Here is a 16,807-nt window from a genome sequence, read left to right as displayed (position 1 = left end):
GTTTGGCCAATGGCCTTGTTATATGCGCAAAGCAAAATTCGAACTCCTAACACTTGTTTAAATGGATGAATATACTGTCCGCTCAACTAACACAAGTTAGTTTTATAATAATGAAATTAAACAGACATTTGCAGTAGTAAGAGAAGGAAACACTATAAATACTTGGAATCTTTTGCAATGGCAGTGATGAATCTTCTGAGTCTAGAAAATGAATCAATCCATCAAAAAGTGCATATACTCACAAAGAACAAGAAGATTAAGAATCAAGGTGTTTACAGCAGGAGTTTTCTATCACCTAGAATGATGCATTGGAAAATCAATAACCAATAAATTCAAGGAGAAAAATCAGCATCAAAAGCATAGGTTTAAATCAAACTATTATTAACCACCTACCTAAAAATAAAAAAGGAAAAATTTGACATCATATGCTCAAGTGTTCTTCCCTTGGAAAGCTTTGAACTGTATCTGACCATCTACCTGGGGAATGATCACTACTATTTGATGATACCTGAGCTTCCCCTCTTGTGTCTCTTATCATCTTCAGAACTTCCCTCATCGACGGCCGGTTCTCCGGCACAAGCGAAACACATGCCATTGCAATGTTCAAGAGAGCTTGAAGCTTCTCTTCGGATGCTTCATTTCCCGAGGAAGGATCATCCCCGGACTCTGTCTCTTCCTCACGAACCGATTTAACCCATCTTGGTATATCCGAGCCGTGTTCTTGGACAAGGTCTTGGAAGGGTGTTTTTCCTGTTAAGAGTTCCAGGAGAAGGACTCCGAAGCTGTATACATCGGCCGGTTGCGTGTGAGACCTCTGGAAGCTTCTGCATTCGGGTGCTCTGTAGAATAAAGAGGTGGCACTTGGTTCATCCATTGAGTCAGGGTTAAGGAACATGGTGAGTCCATAGTCAGTAAGACAGGATTCGAAGTCCGAACCCAACAAGACATTAGAAGATTTAAGGTTTCCATGAGTTAAGCCGGGGTTTTGGTGGATGTAGAGTAGGCCGGTCGCAAGATCTTCGGCGATTTTGAGGCAGGATGTCCAATGAAGAGGCTTTCCTCCACCGGATGTTTTTGATCCTGCATTGTTACATTCATCAGAAGATTAACAGAGGAAGATAATAACAAAGTAATTACCAGAAATCTAGAGATGAAGTTTACTAATAATAATGCAGTATTAAAAGTGTAACTTGCCTTAATTTATCCTAAGTAATCACAATTATAAGGTTAAATAGTCCTTATTTTTCCATTGTACATAACATGATATCTTGATTTAGAATTCTAATTCTTTAAAAGGATCAAAATGACATATAGAAATAGTTTCAACTACAACATGAGTTGGTTCTTTTTTAATCCAACACTATCACTTAATAAAAGTTCACAAGGATTTAATTGGAATGATTATTGATTACTTATTTACTTTCAATCCTTTGGGGATAACATGTTTCCACTATTATTTCTAACAGTAGTAACAACTTAGATAAACTACCAAAATAATATCTAAGAGTTTATATCACTAATGGAAAATAATATCAAAAGATATGAACAACAGATAAACCAAAAAATGATTAGAAACATAACAAAAAAATAAAAATACTTCTTTTTTTATAAATAGCAATCAATTTTTGCATTTGCTAACATCTACAATGGATCTGAATTTTTGCAAAAATATTTAGATACCTATTTGGAAGGTGCATGCAAAATATCAGCAGAATTCTATCTCTGAACCTCTTTTTTTTTTAAGTTCAATTATTTACAGAAAAAGGGAAAAAATCACTTGAATACCAAATTTACAAATGAAAAAGTTACTTTTCTAATATGCTTGCAAAAAGTACATCAAAACTCGATCTCTAAAATCCTTTATATATTATATTGTTTTTTAATCACCTTTTAAATTTTCTGAAATTTATTTGTTGTTACATCTTTCAGAGATATTTTGGTCAGTTATATCAACTTTCAAGAACCAATTCAGTAGTTTATCTTCAACAACTTTAAAAAGCAACAACAATGAACCATCATAAGATGCATCTATATTTGAACAATAGGAAAGACTCAATATACATGGTTTAATTTGTGACACCAATGAAAGTTGGGATTAGATAACTGTAGAAGTAGATGTTCATCAGGGTGGCATCCAATCTAATAATAACACTATATAGCCTACCAAAAAAAAAAAAAGAAAAAAGAGACTCAATGAAAATTCTCTTTAGTTTTTCAATGGTTGAATGGGACAGCACTAACATGGGGCCAGAATCATATAAATGAGTTGTCAAATAGAAAGCACAAATCTTTATAAAGTCTGAAATTATAATAAACAGTTGGAGAGGGAAAGCAACACCTTGTGTCCCTATTTAACTAAATCTAAGCGAGAGGGAAAGCTTTTGTGCCTAGATATCATTGGATATCAAAGGAGGCCCCCCATTATACACCAAAAGATAATAAACTTTTAGGTCCTTCTCATCAAACCCTCCTTTTCATCCTTAAAAAATACTTACATTATATATCATTATAATTATAGTTGTTCTATCATTATATAAACCACCTCCCCACGCATGCAAGACCACATATTCCAATTTCCAACCCACTCTTGTAAACCAGAAATACAACATTTGAACCACAACAACAACAAAGCTAACTAGTCTAGGAACATGATGCCCCAAGCAATAATATTACCAACCCATGTGGAATCCTATGGCTACACCAATACAATCAATTCTAATTTAGTGTTTGGTAATTGCAATCTAATAGATAAACACCAACACCTTTACCTTTACCTTAAAATCATATCAATATCAATGTTGTGGCTCCACTAATTTATGAGAATTATAAATTGGCAAGAGACATAGAAAGACCAAGAAGAATAATCAAAGCAACAAGAAAGCTACAAGTCAAGCCAAATCCAACATTAATTAATAAATAAAATAATAGTGATTGAGAAGAAAACATGAACATACCATGAATGAGAGAGAAGAGGCTGCCATTAGGGAAATAATCATAAACAAGAAGCCTTTCCTCCTTAGCCTGAAAATAAGCCCTAAGTGGGACCAAATTAGGGTGCCTAAGCCTACCAAGAACTTCAATATGTGCCTTAAACTCATCCAAATTAGGGTACCTAGCATCCTTCAACCTCTTAACAGTCACAATAAACCCTGATTCCATAACTGCCTTATATGTACTTCCCATAATGCCCCTCCCAAGTGTCTCAGCTGAAGCCTTAAGCAAATCCTCTAATGTGTAACTCATTTCCCTATTATCCCCTGCTCCTAAGAACACCAACTTCCCTAGACCCTCACCTTCCCATGCAAAACCACTTTGTTTCCCTTCGTTGTTACCACTGCTGCCACCGCCCCCGCCGCCTCCGCCGCCGCCAACATCTTCAACTTCCTCCACACTTCCAACCCCATTTCCTTTCCTTCTAGCTCCAGCACCTACCCTCTTCCTACGGTTTCTACAAATGGTGAAGAAGACAAGAACCAAAATAATGAGCAACAAAACAACACCACCAACGGTTCCTCCAATAATCTTGATTAGTTTCGTGCGGTTCGATGATGTTTTTTTCTTTGCTGTTGTTGGAACCATGGAGGAACTTGGGCTCATAGAAGGAGGCAAAAGGATGTTACTTTTGCATGGCACGTGGACTTGATCGCCGCAGAGATTAGTGTTGCCGGAAAACGAAGAAGCATTGAACCGTACCAATGCCGGAGTCGCCGGGATCTCGCCGGAGAGTTTGTTATTCGAAACGTTTAAGTACCTGAGACTTGATTGGTTGAACCCGGGGATTTTCCCGGTGAACAAGTTGTCCTCCAAGTAGAGCATGTAAAGTCGCCGGAGATTCAGCAACGACGCCGGAATGTCGCCGGAGATTCTGTTCCCTGACAAAACTATGACTTTTACACGATGGAGGTCGGAAACAGAGGCCGGAAACTCTCCGGAGAAGTTGTTGTCGTTGAGGAAAATTGATTTGAGGTTGACTAAGCTTGAAAGTTGTGGAATTTGACCAGAGAGTGAGTTCCCTTTGAAGCTTAGAACTCGAAGCTGATCCAAACGATTCAGGATCTTCGATTCTAAGGTTCCGGTGAGGTTGGAGTATTCTATAACAAGCTTTCTTACCCTTCCATTGAAGCAGTCTTTGACACCTTGCCATGTGCAGACATCGCTTCCAGGTCGCCATGGAAGCTTGTTGTGTGCGTCTATGGAAGATTTCAGTGCCAAAAGCGCTTGGGAATCGTCCTCTGAGGTTGCAAGTTGAGAGAGAAAACAGAGAACAGAGACAAAGAAAACAGAGTAGAAAACAGAGGATCTTGTTCTTTTTCTTCCCATATCTTTCTCTTTTTGTGTCTTTTGAAAAGGGAAATGGAGGATGAAAAATGGGACAGCACAAAGTTTGGATCTTTTTCACCAGATTTGGGTCCTCATAATAAATATCGACAAATTCTTAAATAATGCACAGTGTTCACTGACCAAATAAGAGATCTTTGATTTTTCTTTGTTTCCTGTTTGGTGTGACTTTCAGTCAGATCTACCATTGTTGCTTCAAAATGTGAGTTCAACACTTCAACCCAAGCTATTGACTACACTAAAGTTGAGATCTTCAGCTTCAAAGAAGAACAACACTGTGAATGTGGAAGTGGAGGTGAAAGTGAAAGTGAAAGTAAAAGAGCTCTTCTTTCTCTGAGGATCCATAAAAATGGAGACACTTAATGTGGTTGAAGTGTTGCCTTCTTGGTTTCTGGAAACTATTGTTCACGGACATGGAACACTATGGCAGAACTCTCACGTGAAAATCATCTCACAAATTAACCATTTTTCTCTTCTTTTCTACTTTCTATGATTTCTATATTCTTCTCAATCTGCGCTGCACCAACACCAACACCAACAACATTATTTTTTTATTGTTAACCAACAAAGCAAGCAAAACAAAAACAAGTGTGCATTTATTTATTGATACAATTAGTAGTATATATGTTGTACATTAATAGAGACAAATAAGACAATCACAATTCACACAAACACCATGCATATATTAATTGGAGTACAGTGTAGTAGTAGTAGTAGTAGCAATAATAATAATAATACTTACTTTCTTGGGTTGCTCATTCTCATGGATTTTGACAATTTGATAACTTTGCTGAAGTTATGGGAGGATCCAATAATAAAACTCTCCTTCATTAGAATCATTGCAAAACACTAACTAGCTACCACTGAATGGAATGAATGAATGATGTAGGCTCTAAAAGGCTTCAGCTTTTTAACTTTTTAACTTGTTTTGGAGTTGGGTCAAAAAACAAAAAGCAACAGTAGTTTGTGGCAGTAAAACTGAAACACACATGGTGCAAGTGCAGGTTTTCCAGCTACTATAATTTGATTTGAGAAGTGTGAGGATGGTGTTTGTGGTAATAATTTGAGAGAGAGAAAGGAAAAGGAGGGTTTATGAAATGATGCTTCTATGAATGTATTATTAGAGTGTCTGATCAGAGAGAGAAAGAAAGGACAGAAAAGAACATGCTTCCCTTTCTTTCTCTCAACAAAGACCCCTCTCTTTCATCTCAGGAAATTGGTGAGCGAATTGAAGGCAAATCAAAACAGCAATAAATAAATGGTTTTTCACCAAAAAAAGAAGGAGGAAAAAACCATGAGCTGCCACGTGTTGCAAAGTAATGGGAAGTGTATGTGACAATAATAATAAAGAAGTTGAACTCGTGTTCAATCAAACTAAGTAGTGATCATTGACTCAATGACCCTTGCCAGCTGTCACATTTTATTTCTTTTATTTTTTGGATAAATAAAATAATGCAAATGAATTTACTTGGTGTTGAAAATTGAGATGCTGATAGAGTATAGGAAATTTTGGAAAAAAAAAGAAAAAATGTGGGTGTGAAGTGAGAAGGGTCATGGGTTTGTGGTTGTGTTTGGTTGACTCGAGACAGTTGCCGAAAATGTAGGTACTACACTATTCAAGAAAAGAGACCATGCGCTCGTATATTTTGGTTCTTTCAAAAGCCTCGTACATAAAAATATAAAATGAGCAATGCTAGAGGGCAGCAATTTTTGTGATTGTTAATCATCAACTAGCCATCAATGATAATTTGATGGTGTGAGATTGATGTGAAATTTTATCCAATGGCTCACCTTCCTCTGCTGGTTACATGCTGGCCAAAATTCAACAAAACTGCTGGCCCCCTAGACTTTTCCATATAAAATTATATTTTGACAAATAAGACCATCTCCAGTAGGGAACTCATTCCAGTTCCTGTTTATGGTCCACCTGTCATAAAAAGTAACTCCACATCAGCTTTTGCGTCATAAACAGTAAATAGGAACTCAAAGCATCTCTCTCTTCTCCATTAGGAGGAACTAACTTTAGTCCCTGTTGTGGTCCCACTTAATTAATTAATTAAAAAACTTGTAATTAATGTAATTAATTTTTTTTAATAATAAAATTTAAATATTTAAATTTAAAAATAATTCACTATTAAAATATATTAATATTAAATAGATTCATATATAACAATAATACACAATAGATAAATTCGGGGTTACACTAATTTGTAAAATTACTTAATACAAAAAAAAACATAATTAAACTCTATAGTTGACGACAAGCATTGTGAAATTGCCATATGTGTTCAATCAAGTCCTCCTTCAATTGTCTATGCTGCTGCCTATTTCGAAGTTGGGCATTTCTTTGGAGAAATTGATGGTATGGTGCAAAATCTTCCTCTCCCAGCTGAGGTTGTGATAAGCCATTTTCAACATCATCATACTCTAAGCCTTGAGCAAAATTTCCTGCATAGCTGTCTCTTTCATCCTCAACAATCATATTATGCAATATAATACAAGCTCTCATTATGTTGGCAAGCTTTTTCTTTTCCCAAAAACGAGCTGGACCACGTATAATTGCAAAGCGTGCTAGCAACACTCCGAATGCTCGTTCCACATCTTTTCTTTGCCCTTCTTGGTATTGTGCAAATAACTTGCGTTTCTCACCTTGTGGCTTTGAGATTGATTTGACAAATGTGGCCCATTCAGGATAAATACCATCTGCTAAATAGTATCCCATTGTATAATTATTACCATTAATTGTATAATTTACCTCCGGAGCACGGTCATTTAGAATATCATCAAACACTGGAGAACGATCTAACACGTTGATATCATTATTTGAACCAGAAACTCCAAAGAATGCATGCCATATCCAAAGGTCTGAAGATGCTACAACCTCAAGTACTATGGTTGCAACCCCACGATAACCACTCATGTACATACCTTTCCATGCCTTTGGACAATTTTTCCATTGCCAATGCATGCAGTCAATGCTACCCAACATGCCAGGGAAGCCACGACCTTCTGCCATTTGTAGCAGGCGTTGTACGTCATTTGGATTAGGTTTTCGCAAGTATTCATCCTGGAACACGGAAATGACACATTCAACAAATTTTTCCAAGCATTCGATTGTAGTGCTCTCGCCTATGCGCACATAATCATCAACAGCATCAGCTGCAACGCCATATGCTAACATCCGTATCGCAGCGGTACATTTCTGAAGTGGCGACAAGCCTCTTCTTCCAGTTGCATCAACCCTCTGTTGGAAATACGGATAGACGTTTGAGAGAGCGTCTACTATCCGAAGGAACACATCTCTTCTCATTCGAAATCTCCGTCGAAAAATGTCAGCATTATACACCGGTTCATCTGCAAAGTAATCTTGGAAAAGGCGATCATGTCCTGCTTCTCGATCTCTGTTGATCCATCTACGAGGAATTGGGATAGGGCTTCTATCGATATCTTCTTCTTCTGAATCTTCGAGTAAATACTCATCGATCCAATTATCTATGAGTGTGTTATCTTGCCGTCTTCTTTTGCCATACAAAGCCTCATTGAACATATCATCAAAATTTCTAGCCATATGGAGAAATGTAATTTTTAGTTCTCTGTCGATGTGAGAAACAAGAGTTGAAGTGGAGTTGTGGAGTCATTGATAGTTGATATTTATAAGTGTGTCTGCAATAAGTACCTTAACGGCTAGTTTTGCAACGGCTAGTTTTGCAACGGCTAGTTTTGCAACGGCTAGTTTTTCTTAACGGCTACTTAACGGCTAGTTTTGCAACGGCTAATTAACGGCTAGTTTTGCAACGGTCACTTTAATGAACAACAACGACACAATAATATTGACTAATTTCAAATCTTACATCAGAAATAAATAAAACAAACTACATCACATACCAGTAATACGCAATAAATAAATAAGAACATACTACATAACTCTACGAATACAAGGAACCATTAAGTAAACCACTTGGCCATTATTTTCTCACATGCAATCTCATGAAGAGCTCGTCGTTTCTCACTCATTGTAGACGTGTCAGCATTAAGTATTTGCATATCCATTTCCCTTTCTTTTGCTTTTATCTCCATTTCTTTAATATACCTCTGAGTTTGTAATTCTTGTTCTTTCATTGCCGCTTGAATTTGTATCTCCTTCTCTTTGATTGCCATCATCTTTGCTCTATGTTCCTTCTCCTCTTCTCTTTCTTTTTCCCTTTCCATTAGTTCCTTTTCTCTAACATTCTTAATATCTTCCATGAGAGATAATTTTTTGACAACCGATGATTTTCTTTCGCTAAAATCTTCAGACATCTGTGCTTTTCACTTACCTCTTCGCTTGCTCTTCTTTGATCCTTGTGGGCGAACGGGAGAGTCCACACCGGGTTCGTCAGCCAACGGTGTTTCTGGGTTTGATGAGGATGAGTATGCTCCAGTTGCACTAACCTTGGTTCTCTTTGAGCCGCCACTCTGTGTAGGTAGTTGGCTTCTCCATTTTTGCTCCAATCGAAGCATGTTCCAATGCCTCTCAAAAGTGAACTTTTGACCATAATTTGTGGAATAAAGTTTATAAGCCAACTCCTTTATATCATCAGCGTTCGAACCACTCCTTATGTTTCGACTAGCTTGATCGTAGCAACCAGCAAATTGTGCAACAGCCTTGTTGATCTTATACCATCGTTTCTTACATGCAACTACCCCCTTGTCATGTCGATGCAAAATTCTACACAGTAGCTATGAATTCGACTCCAAAATATTTCCCCCTTTTGATCGGTACCAACTACAGGGTCAGTTGAAATATTTAACCATGCACTGATCAACATCTCATCCTCTTTCCAATGCCAGTGTTGAATACTATCTTGCCTCCGATCTTCAATATCATCATTGAGGTCGATAGCATCTAATCCATGAGGGTTGGCAAAATCTGAATATTGCGAATTTGGACTAGATTGTATAGGAGTCTGAGAGGATGGGTTAGAAGAGCCACCAACACCAGATGAGTTATGTCTTGATGCACTAAATTGAGTTGGAAACGGCAAGGAAGTTGGAGTAACATTTCCGATAGAAGGGTTAAATATGGATAAAAATGGTAAATGGGGTGTTTGTGAATTTTGATTTTGTAGTTGGAATATAGGAAATTGATTATTATAAGGAGTTTGAAAATTGAAATTAGAGAGATTTTGTGGATTTGGATTTTGAAATGTATTTGGTAGTATGAAGTTTTGATTTGGAACTTGAGAGTTTGAGGTTTGAGATTGTTGGGTATTTGGAATTTGAGGAAAGTTTTGTAAGTAATTGAAGAAAGAGTTGAGTTGGTTTGGATCCATTTTTTCGAACAAAAAATAATAGTAGCAGAATGATGATTTTGTAAACTTAGAATAAGATGAAGAAGAGTTGTAGAGAGTGTGAGAATACAAGTGTATCTAAGTGGTATATATAGAGTAACAAAATATTAATTTATTAATAATAACGGTAACATAGTAACGACTAGTTTCTAACGGCTATTTTTACAACGGCTAAATTAATATAATAATATAAATATAAATAATATTTAATATTAATTATGATATAAATAATTAATATAAATTATTAATTAAATAAATATTTAATTATTTAATTTATTTAATTATTATAATTATTAGTAAATTAATTATAATTTAATTACTTAATTAATTATTTGTTAATTATTTAATATAAATTATTAATTAAATAAAATTATCAATATTTAATTTAATTAGTCATTATAATTATTATTAAATTAATTATTATTTAATTATATAATATAATTATTTAATTAATTAATATAATTATTTAATTAATTAATATTTTATATAATTATTTATTTTTTATTTTAATTGCCAAATGGCAATTGTTTATTACTTTATGGGAGTCCCCATTCAGAGGGACTCCCTCTTCTCTCTCTTCTTGAAAAACGTGAAGAAATTCACGTTAATTCTCTCCAATGGTTAGAAACTCTTTCTGTCAGAAAAAGTAGTATTGACACTCCACCGTTGGAGTTGCTCTAAGATATAAATAAAAATATTATGTCTAAAAATATTAAATTAGTATATTTTGTATTTATTTTAACAAAAAATATAGAAATATTAGTAAAATATATAAATTTTTTATTTTTATTAATTTTTTATAATTATTTTTTTATTTTTAAATAAAAAAGAGAATAAGCCAATAAGTTATAACTCAAATAGTATAGTCTCCGAGTCACCAAAAAAAAATAGTATAGTCTCCTGTACTCGTCTAAGAATTTGCAGGCTCGCAGGTTTAAGTTTCTCTATTTTTGATAAAATTAATAAAATAAAAATAAAAAAATAAAAAAAGAATAAATTATATTTTTATAATTTATTTTAATTTATAATAAAATAAAATACAAGAACACTCATTTTTGTGTTAGTGTCTTATCTTATCCTATTTTCAGAACGAAAAATATTTTTTTCTTTTTTTTTTCACAAATTATAGTTACCAGATCCATGTGATTTACGACTGCCGAAAATTTTTAGTATCAAAGTCATTCAAAGTGTCCATGATTCATGTTTAGATCTATTGAGATGGTAAATAATCTTTTATATTTAGTTATGTCTTATTTGTGCATTGTTGCTATTGATTTTAGATACAGTAAATTAACACATTACACGTTTACACATAATCAATTCACTCAATAATTGGAATCATTAATATTTATTTTCCTTATTAGTGTACAAAAATTGATGTTATGAGGTTTATTTCCTTTATAAGGTTTCTAGTCTTAATATTTGCTTAATATAGGACATAAACATAAGAATAAATAGACATGAAAAAATGTTTAAAATTTAAGAAAATTACAATTTATTGTTTGGCAAAAAATAAATAGAAGAAGCTATTTTGTGTCATATGTTAAATAATTTAAAAAATATTATGCATATTAAAAATCAGTCATTATTATTATTTATTTATTTTTAATATATATATTTTATATTTACATAAAAAGAAACTAAGAAAGTACCACTTTTAGGAATAATCATTGATAATAATAACTAGACAGAAAGCTTAACAATCTGTGTAGTGATGTGGGACCCATTATTATGATGATGATGATGTATTGGATTCACTTGAAGGTGGTGAGTGAAAGAGTAATTGTTGTTGTTGTTGATGAGAGGGTGATTGATTTCCAACTTGTAATCTCCATGGAAAAGAGAAACATGAATGAAGCCATTGTGATCAGTGTTTGCTGAGAATGGTCTGAGGCCCCATTCATGAAGAAGCTTGTCCACAACACCACCTGCAGGCAAGTTGTTGAAATTGTTGTCTGTTAAACAAATTCTGTAGCAACCTTGTGGTGATCTTGCTGTCCACATTATAATTCCCTGGACGCCAGGGTGAGAGTGTGCTTCTCTTAGAACTTGTTCAAAGGATTGCACCTACACACAAATTCAACTCAAAATCTTAAAGTGTTTAATTAATGTGTCTCTTATATTATAAACTCCTCACCCTTCGTTGTTTTTTCTTGATGTGGGACTAACTTCATGTACTTCTCACACTTGAAACATTAACAATAATGTTTAGAGTAGTAAACTTTACCTGATTATTTTGGGGTGAAACATCAATTTCTGTTATCCAAACTGGTGAACGAGTGGCAACAAGTTGATCAATGGAAGCTCTCATGTATGGCAAATTAGGAGGAAAATTAGGAAAATGTGCTTCAAGGCCAATTCCAACAACTCCTCCTCTGCTCTTAAAAGTAGGATAATTTTGAATCTGTCTAAGCTTCTGAATATACCTTGCAGGGTTTGCTGCATTATCTCTATTATCCTCAATTGTATTAAACTCATTCAAGAACAATGTAGCACCACCATCAATCCCATGAGCCACACTGAAAACCTTAGCTGAAAAATCTTGTCCAAGTTTACTCTCAAAGAATGAAAAATGCATGTTCTCGTTAACAACATCCCAATGAATAACTTGGCCTCTGTATCTTGAAACAACAGATTGAAGCCTCTTCTGCACTGCTATATTGAGTTCTTGTGGTGAAAGTGAAGGGACCCAACCAGGTTGGAATTTGGGGTCATCCCAGAATATGTTGTGGCCTCTAACAGCAATGCGGTTTCTCCTGGCAAAGCCTAGCATCGCGTCCGCGGCCGAGTAGTCCTCCCGGCCCCGGACGGATTCTGTGCTGTACCATTTCATTTCATTGGTGAATGTTGTGACTGTGAACCTTTGGAGGAACCATTTTTGGTATGCAGGGTTGTTGAGAATGGATTTGTCTATTGCGCTTCCAAATGGGAAGCGTGACCTTGTTTGTTGAAGTGATACACTTGCATTTCTAAGAGGTTTTCCTTCTTTATCCAATATTTGGATTGACACCTTTCTCTTTCTTGCCTGACAAGTTACACATTTTCAAGAACAAAACAACTTAATCTCATATATTTTGTGGCAAATTGGGGAATACAGCACCAATGATGGTTTAGAGTGTCAAACTATATTTTCTTTCTTGTTTTTACTTATATACGAAGCTAACTCATTTTCTTTTATCATTAAAAATTAGATTTAGACTCGTACAATACGCAAAAAAATTAATATTAATTTTTTTTTACATTATCTTTTAGATAGTTAAAAATAATAGATGAGTTTTTATTTCTTAATTAGTGATAAATTAATCTATATAATTCTTATAACAAAGAATTATATCAATAAATTCTATGATAATAATTATGATAATTATTATTGTTGTATTTGATTATTTGTAATTGAAAATTGCTATTATTATTGTTATTATTATTACAATTTTAATATAAAAAGTTAATTGCATTAGCCGTTACTTTATTATAATTAAAATGTATAATGATATGTAGTAAACTTAATTAATTAAGGGTATTGATTAAGAAACTATTTTTTTATAGTAAAGATTTAAAACTGCATAATACATAATTTTTTTTTTAATAATTGTCACCTATTCAAGATAGTTGACATAGTCCAATAGTAAGAGATTTTTTTTAATAATTGTCACCTATTTAAAATAGTTGATACTGCACAAAGAAAAATAATTATATGACATAAACTCCTTTCATACTAACTAGGTATTAACTTCTATATAATAAAAATATATAGATAAACAAAAACAAAAACAAAAACTATCAGCAAAACAATGTTTACCTTTTCAATATTGTAATCTTGATGAGACTTCCATTCCTCTTCTGTGAAGGGTTGTAAGGAAACGCTGTCCACCCATATTTCCACATCAGTATTCTTGCTCTACAATACACAGTTCAGCATTTTCAACATCAAATTAAAAATAAAATTAATATCTGTTTTTAGAAATTTAAACAATAATATTACTTCAAAATAGAGTTTAGCAATTCCTGATGTATCTGTTGTGAGACCACCCTTTATCATAGACCAGCAATTAGACTTTGCAATTGTGGCACCAGCAAATTTTATCCCTTTCCTTGTTTTAACCATTGCTGTTACTTCAACATTATTTCCCTCATTCACTTGTATCCAAGCTTCACCAAGAACAAAATCAAGTTAATTAATTTCTTGATATTTCATTAATATAAAACCAAGACATTTTATTTTAGTACAAAATTATTAAATTTACCAGATAAAGCATAGTGCTTGTTCTTTTGCAAGAAAACCTTCTGGGAGACACTATCATAAGTTTGAGTTCTATTATGTGCCACAATGTATTTGTTCCCTAATGATTCTCTATGTTGTATTGCTGATTCACCAAATTGAATCCAACCTTGTGATCCATTATTCAGTTCTGGGTTTTGGATGATTCCTCCATTGTACTGTGGCTTATGAGGGTGTGTCAAACACTGAGGTGGAAATTGAAAACATTAGGACCCACATAATTAAAGTTATGTGTAAATGTAACAGTGACATTAACAGTAAGGTCCTATCCTAGAAAATATTAAAAAAAAAAAAAAGTTGTTAGAGGGAAGGACTTAATTACTTCAATGCTGACAGTGTGATCATAGGATAAAGCTTCAGCTCCAAAACCTAGTGTTGTCATATTCAAATACAGTATAGTAGTAAGTAGTTTAGTACTTTAGTGCTATGTATTTTGACTTAACATTAATATATGTTCTTTAATTAGTAACATATAAGAATTAAGAGGAAAATCAAATACATCACAGCATAGCAGAGCTTTGATTGTTAGGAAGTACAGCTGAATTGAGAGAATAAACAATTATTAAAAGAATAATAATAATTGAAAGTTGAACACTGTAACTAGGATAATAAAATAATAGTAGTAGTAGTAGTAGTAGTAATATTAATAAACCAAAGTCTTTTCGATTTGCTGAAGAGTTTGAGTGACACTATTTTGATTTAAATTTTTTTATATAATTGAATGTTTATGATAAAATTAAATCACTGATGAAACGACATAAAAAAAATTCTAACATTTTAAATGAAATAATCATCTAATAACTACTATACGAATCTTTGATGTTTGAGCATGTAATTATTATTTTTTCAAAGAATGCAAGTATTTAATTAATTTATTTTTTTTTTATAATAACCAAGAAGCAAAAAGCGATGGAGATGTAGTAGAAAGAAATAACTTTACAATGATTAACTTAAATCAAATAAAATCAAATTTGATTTTAATAATAAATTGGATACGTAATAAATGATTTGTACATCAATTCAAATCAGATTCTTTTACAATTATTCCAAATATTTACTAGATGTACAAACCATTTTTTTTCAATTATCTACTCACCTTTAAACAAATTTTAATTATTCTATTGGTCCTATAATTTTACTAAATTTTTAATTAGATTCTTATATTTTTTAATTAGATTCATATATTATTTTTAATTTTATAATTAGGTCATTTTTATATAAAAATATTAAAATTAACAGAATATTTTTTACAAAATACATGCGATTAAAAATCTAGTTAGGTTTTAATTATAAATACCTTTAATTTACGAAAAAAATATTCAATTAACTCTAGCATTTTTATACCAGAAGTGACCTAATTATAAAATTAAAAGCATTGTAAAGATCCAATTGAAAGAACAAATATATAAAGACCTCATTTAAAAATTTGATAAAACTCTAAAAATCAACAGAATAACTAAACTATAAAAAAGAGGAGCTATATATGTCAAAATAAAATATATAATTTTATAAAATATACTGAAATTGCTCTAATATTAACATTTTAAATTATTTTTTCAATTCATATGCATTTTAAAAAAATTAAAAGTTTACAAGACTCCAACTAAAAAGAAAACACGATAAGCAGGTTTAAATAATTACATTGAGTTAAGGGAAGAAATCAAACAATTACCTTTTGAGAGAGATAAAAGTATAAAAGTAAAAAAATAAAATAAAAATATTAATCAGCAAACTTATTATGATGGTAGTGATATAGGTTTTAATTTATTTTTTTTTTAAAAGAAGCAAATTATATTGTGCTCAATAAAATCACTCATAATAAAAAATTTAATTATTCTATTAATTTTTATAATTTTATTAAATTTATAATTAAATTTTTTATTTTTTAATTAAAATTTTACATAACTTTTAATTTTATAATTAATTTTTTTAATATAAAAATATTAAAATTAACTAAATATTTTTTTGTAAATTAAAGTTATTTATAATTAAAAACTTAATTAAATTTTTTATTATATATATTTTCAAAAATAATTTTATTAATTTTAATATTTTTAATATAAAAAAGATCTAATTAATTATAAAATTAAAAATAATATAAAAATTAAATTAAAAAATATTTATAAAAATTTAATTAAAAATTGAGTAAAATTATAAAAACTAATAAAATAATTAGATCATAATAAAATTATGATAACGGTGATGTGAGGTGATGGTGACAGGCGTAGTCATATTCATATGGTAATTAAAGCTTTAATTTGCGTAGGAGACAAGAAAAACAAACCTGCAAAAAGGATGATGCATAGCAGAAGAATAAGACTCAAGTTTTTGTCTCTCTTCATCATACGCATGTTTAATTCGCTGCCTTCTCTTACTCTCTAGTCTCTTCTCTTAATTATGAGGCTCTAATAATCCAATGTGAATAAAATAATAAACAGAATTAAATAAATTCGAAAAAGCAAAGCATTATACAAATAAATTTAATAGGAGAGAGCTCCTAAGAAGATTATACCATACCAGGATTGAAAATTTGAGTTGGTGGTGATGAGTGATGAGTAGTGAAGAGTGAAGAGTGATTTCACAAACTGTGCCAAAATCTTTTGTTCCTAAGCATATATATATATTAATAAAACATAAATAATATGGTGCATTTAAGTGAAAATATGTAGATTTTGTTTTTTGTTAAGTATTTTAGAAGCGTACCATTGTCACCCGGACAAAGTAAATGACATTTTGACAATATTACAATGATTTGAACAATAATTTGAACGATAATATAATTATTTGGATGATTTGAACGATATTATACGATTACTTATCATAATTTTTGTAAATAAATATATAATATTATAATTATTTA

At 32.0% G+C, this 16,807-nt stretch overlaps 4 protein-coding genes across 5 annotated transcripts; all 4 read right to left on the bottom strand.

Moving 5' to 3' along the window:
• Positions 1-235: 235 nt before the first annotated feature.
• On the bottom strand, positions 236-5,529 carry LOC130967665 (inactive leucine-rich repeat receptor-like serine/threonine-protein kinase At1g60630). Of its 2 annotated transcripts, none has more exons than XM_057892622.1 (3): positions 5,081-5,529; positions 2,955-4,855; positions 236-1,080 (listed from the first exon to the last, which is right to left on the bottom strand). In XM_057892622.1, the coding sequence occupies exons 2-3, from the start codon at positions 4,318-4,320 to the stop codon at positions 422-424; spliced, it is 2,025 nt and encodes a 674-aa protein (XP_057748605.1). In that variant the 5' UTR covers positions 4,321-4,855; positions 5,081-5,529; the 3' UTR covers positions 236-421. The 2 variants fall into 2 exon arrangements, with proteins under 2 accessions (XP_057748605.1, XP_057748606.1); XM_057892623.1 differs by having other exon boundaries at positions 2,955-4,850.
• A 1,057-nt stretch (positions 5,530-6,586) lies between these two features.
• LOC130965381 (uncharacterized) lies at positions 6,587-7,906 on the bottom strand. Its single transcript, XM_057890148.1, has one exon. The coding sequence runs from the start codon at positions 7,904-7,906 to the stop codon at positions 6,587-6,589; it is 1,320 nt and encodes a 439-aa protein (XP_057746131.1).
• A 740-nt stretch (positions 7,907-8,646) lies between these two features.
• Positions 8,647-9,650, bottom strand: LOC130965380 (glutathione S-transferase T2-like). The gene is made up of 2 exons (XM_057890147.1): positions 9,108-9,650; positions 8,647-9,024 (listed from the first exon to the last, which is right to left on the bottom strand). The coding sequence occupies exons 1-2, from the start codon at positions 9,648-9,650 to the stop codon at positions 8,647-8,649; spliced, it is 921 nt and encodes a 306-aa protein (XP_057746130.1).
• A 1,701-nt stretch (positions 9,651-11,351) lies between these two features.
• LOC130965379 (endo-1,4-beta-xylanase 5-like) lies at positions 11,352-16,298 on the bottom strand. Its single transcript, XM_057890146.1, has 7 exons — positions 16,232-16,298; positions 14,270-14,316; positions 13,913-14,132; positions 13,651-13,817; positions 13,468-13,566; positions 11,896-12,693; positions 11,352-11,735 (listed from the first exon to the last, which is right to left on the bottom strand). Exons 1-7 carry the CDS (start codon positions 16,296-16,298, stop codon positions 11,352-11,354), a joined length of 1,782 nt encoding a protein of 593 aa, XP_057746129.1.
• Positions 16,299-16,807: the final 509 nt, after the last annotated feature.

Source organism: Arachis stenosperma, chromosome 3 (assembly GCF_014773155.1).
Source record: "Arachis stenosperma cultivar V10309 chromosome 3, arast.V10309.gnm1.PFL2, whole genome shotgun sequence".
NCBI lineage: Eukaryota > Viridiplantae > Streptophyta > Magnoliopsida > Fabales > Fabaceae > Arachis > Arachis stenosperma.
The sequence above is the reverse complement of the archived record's forward strand: the minus strand, read 5'-3'. Positions and strand labels throughout refer to the sequence as shown.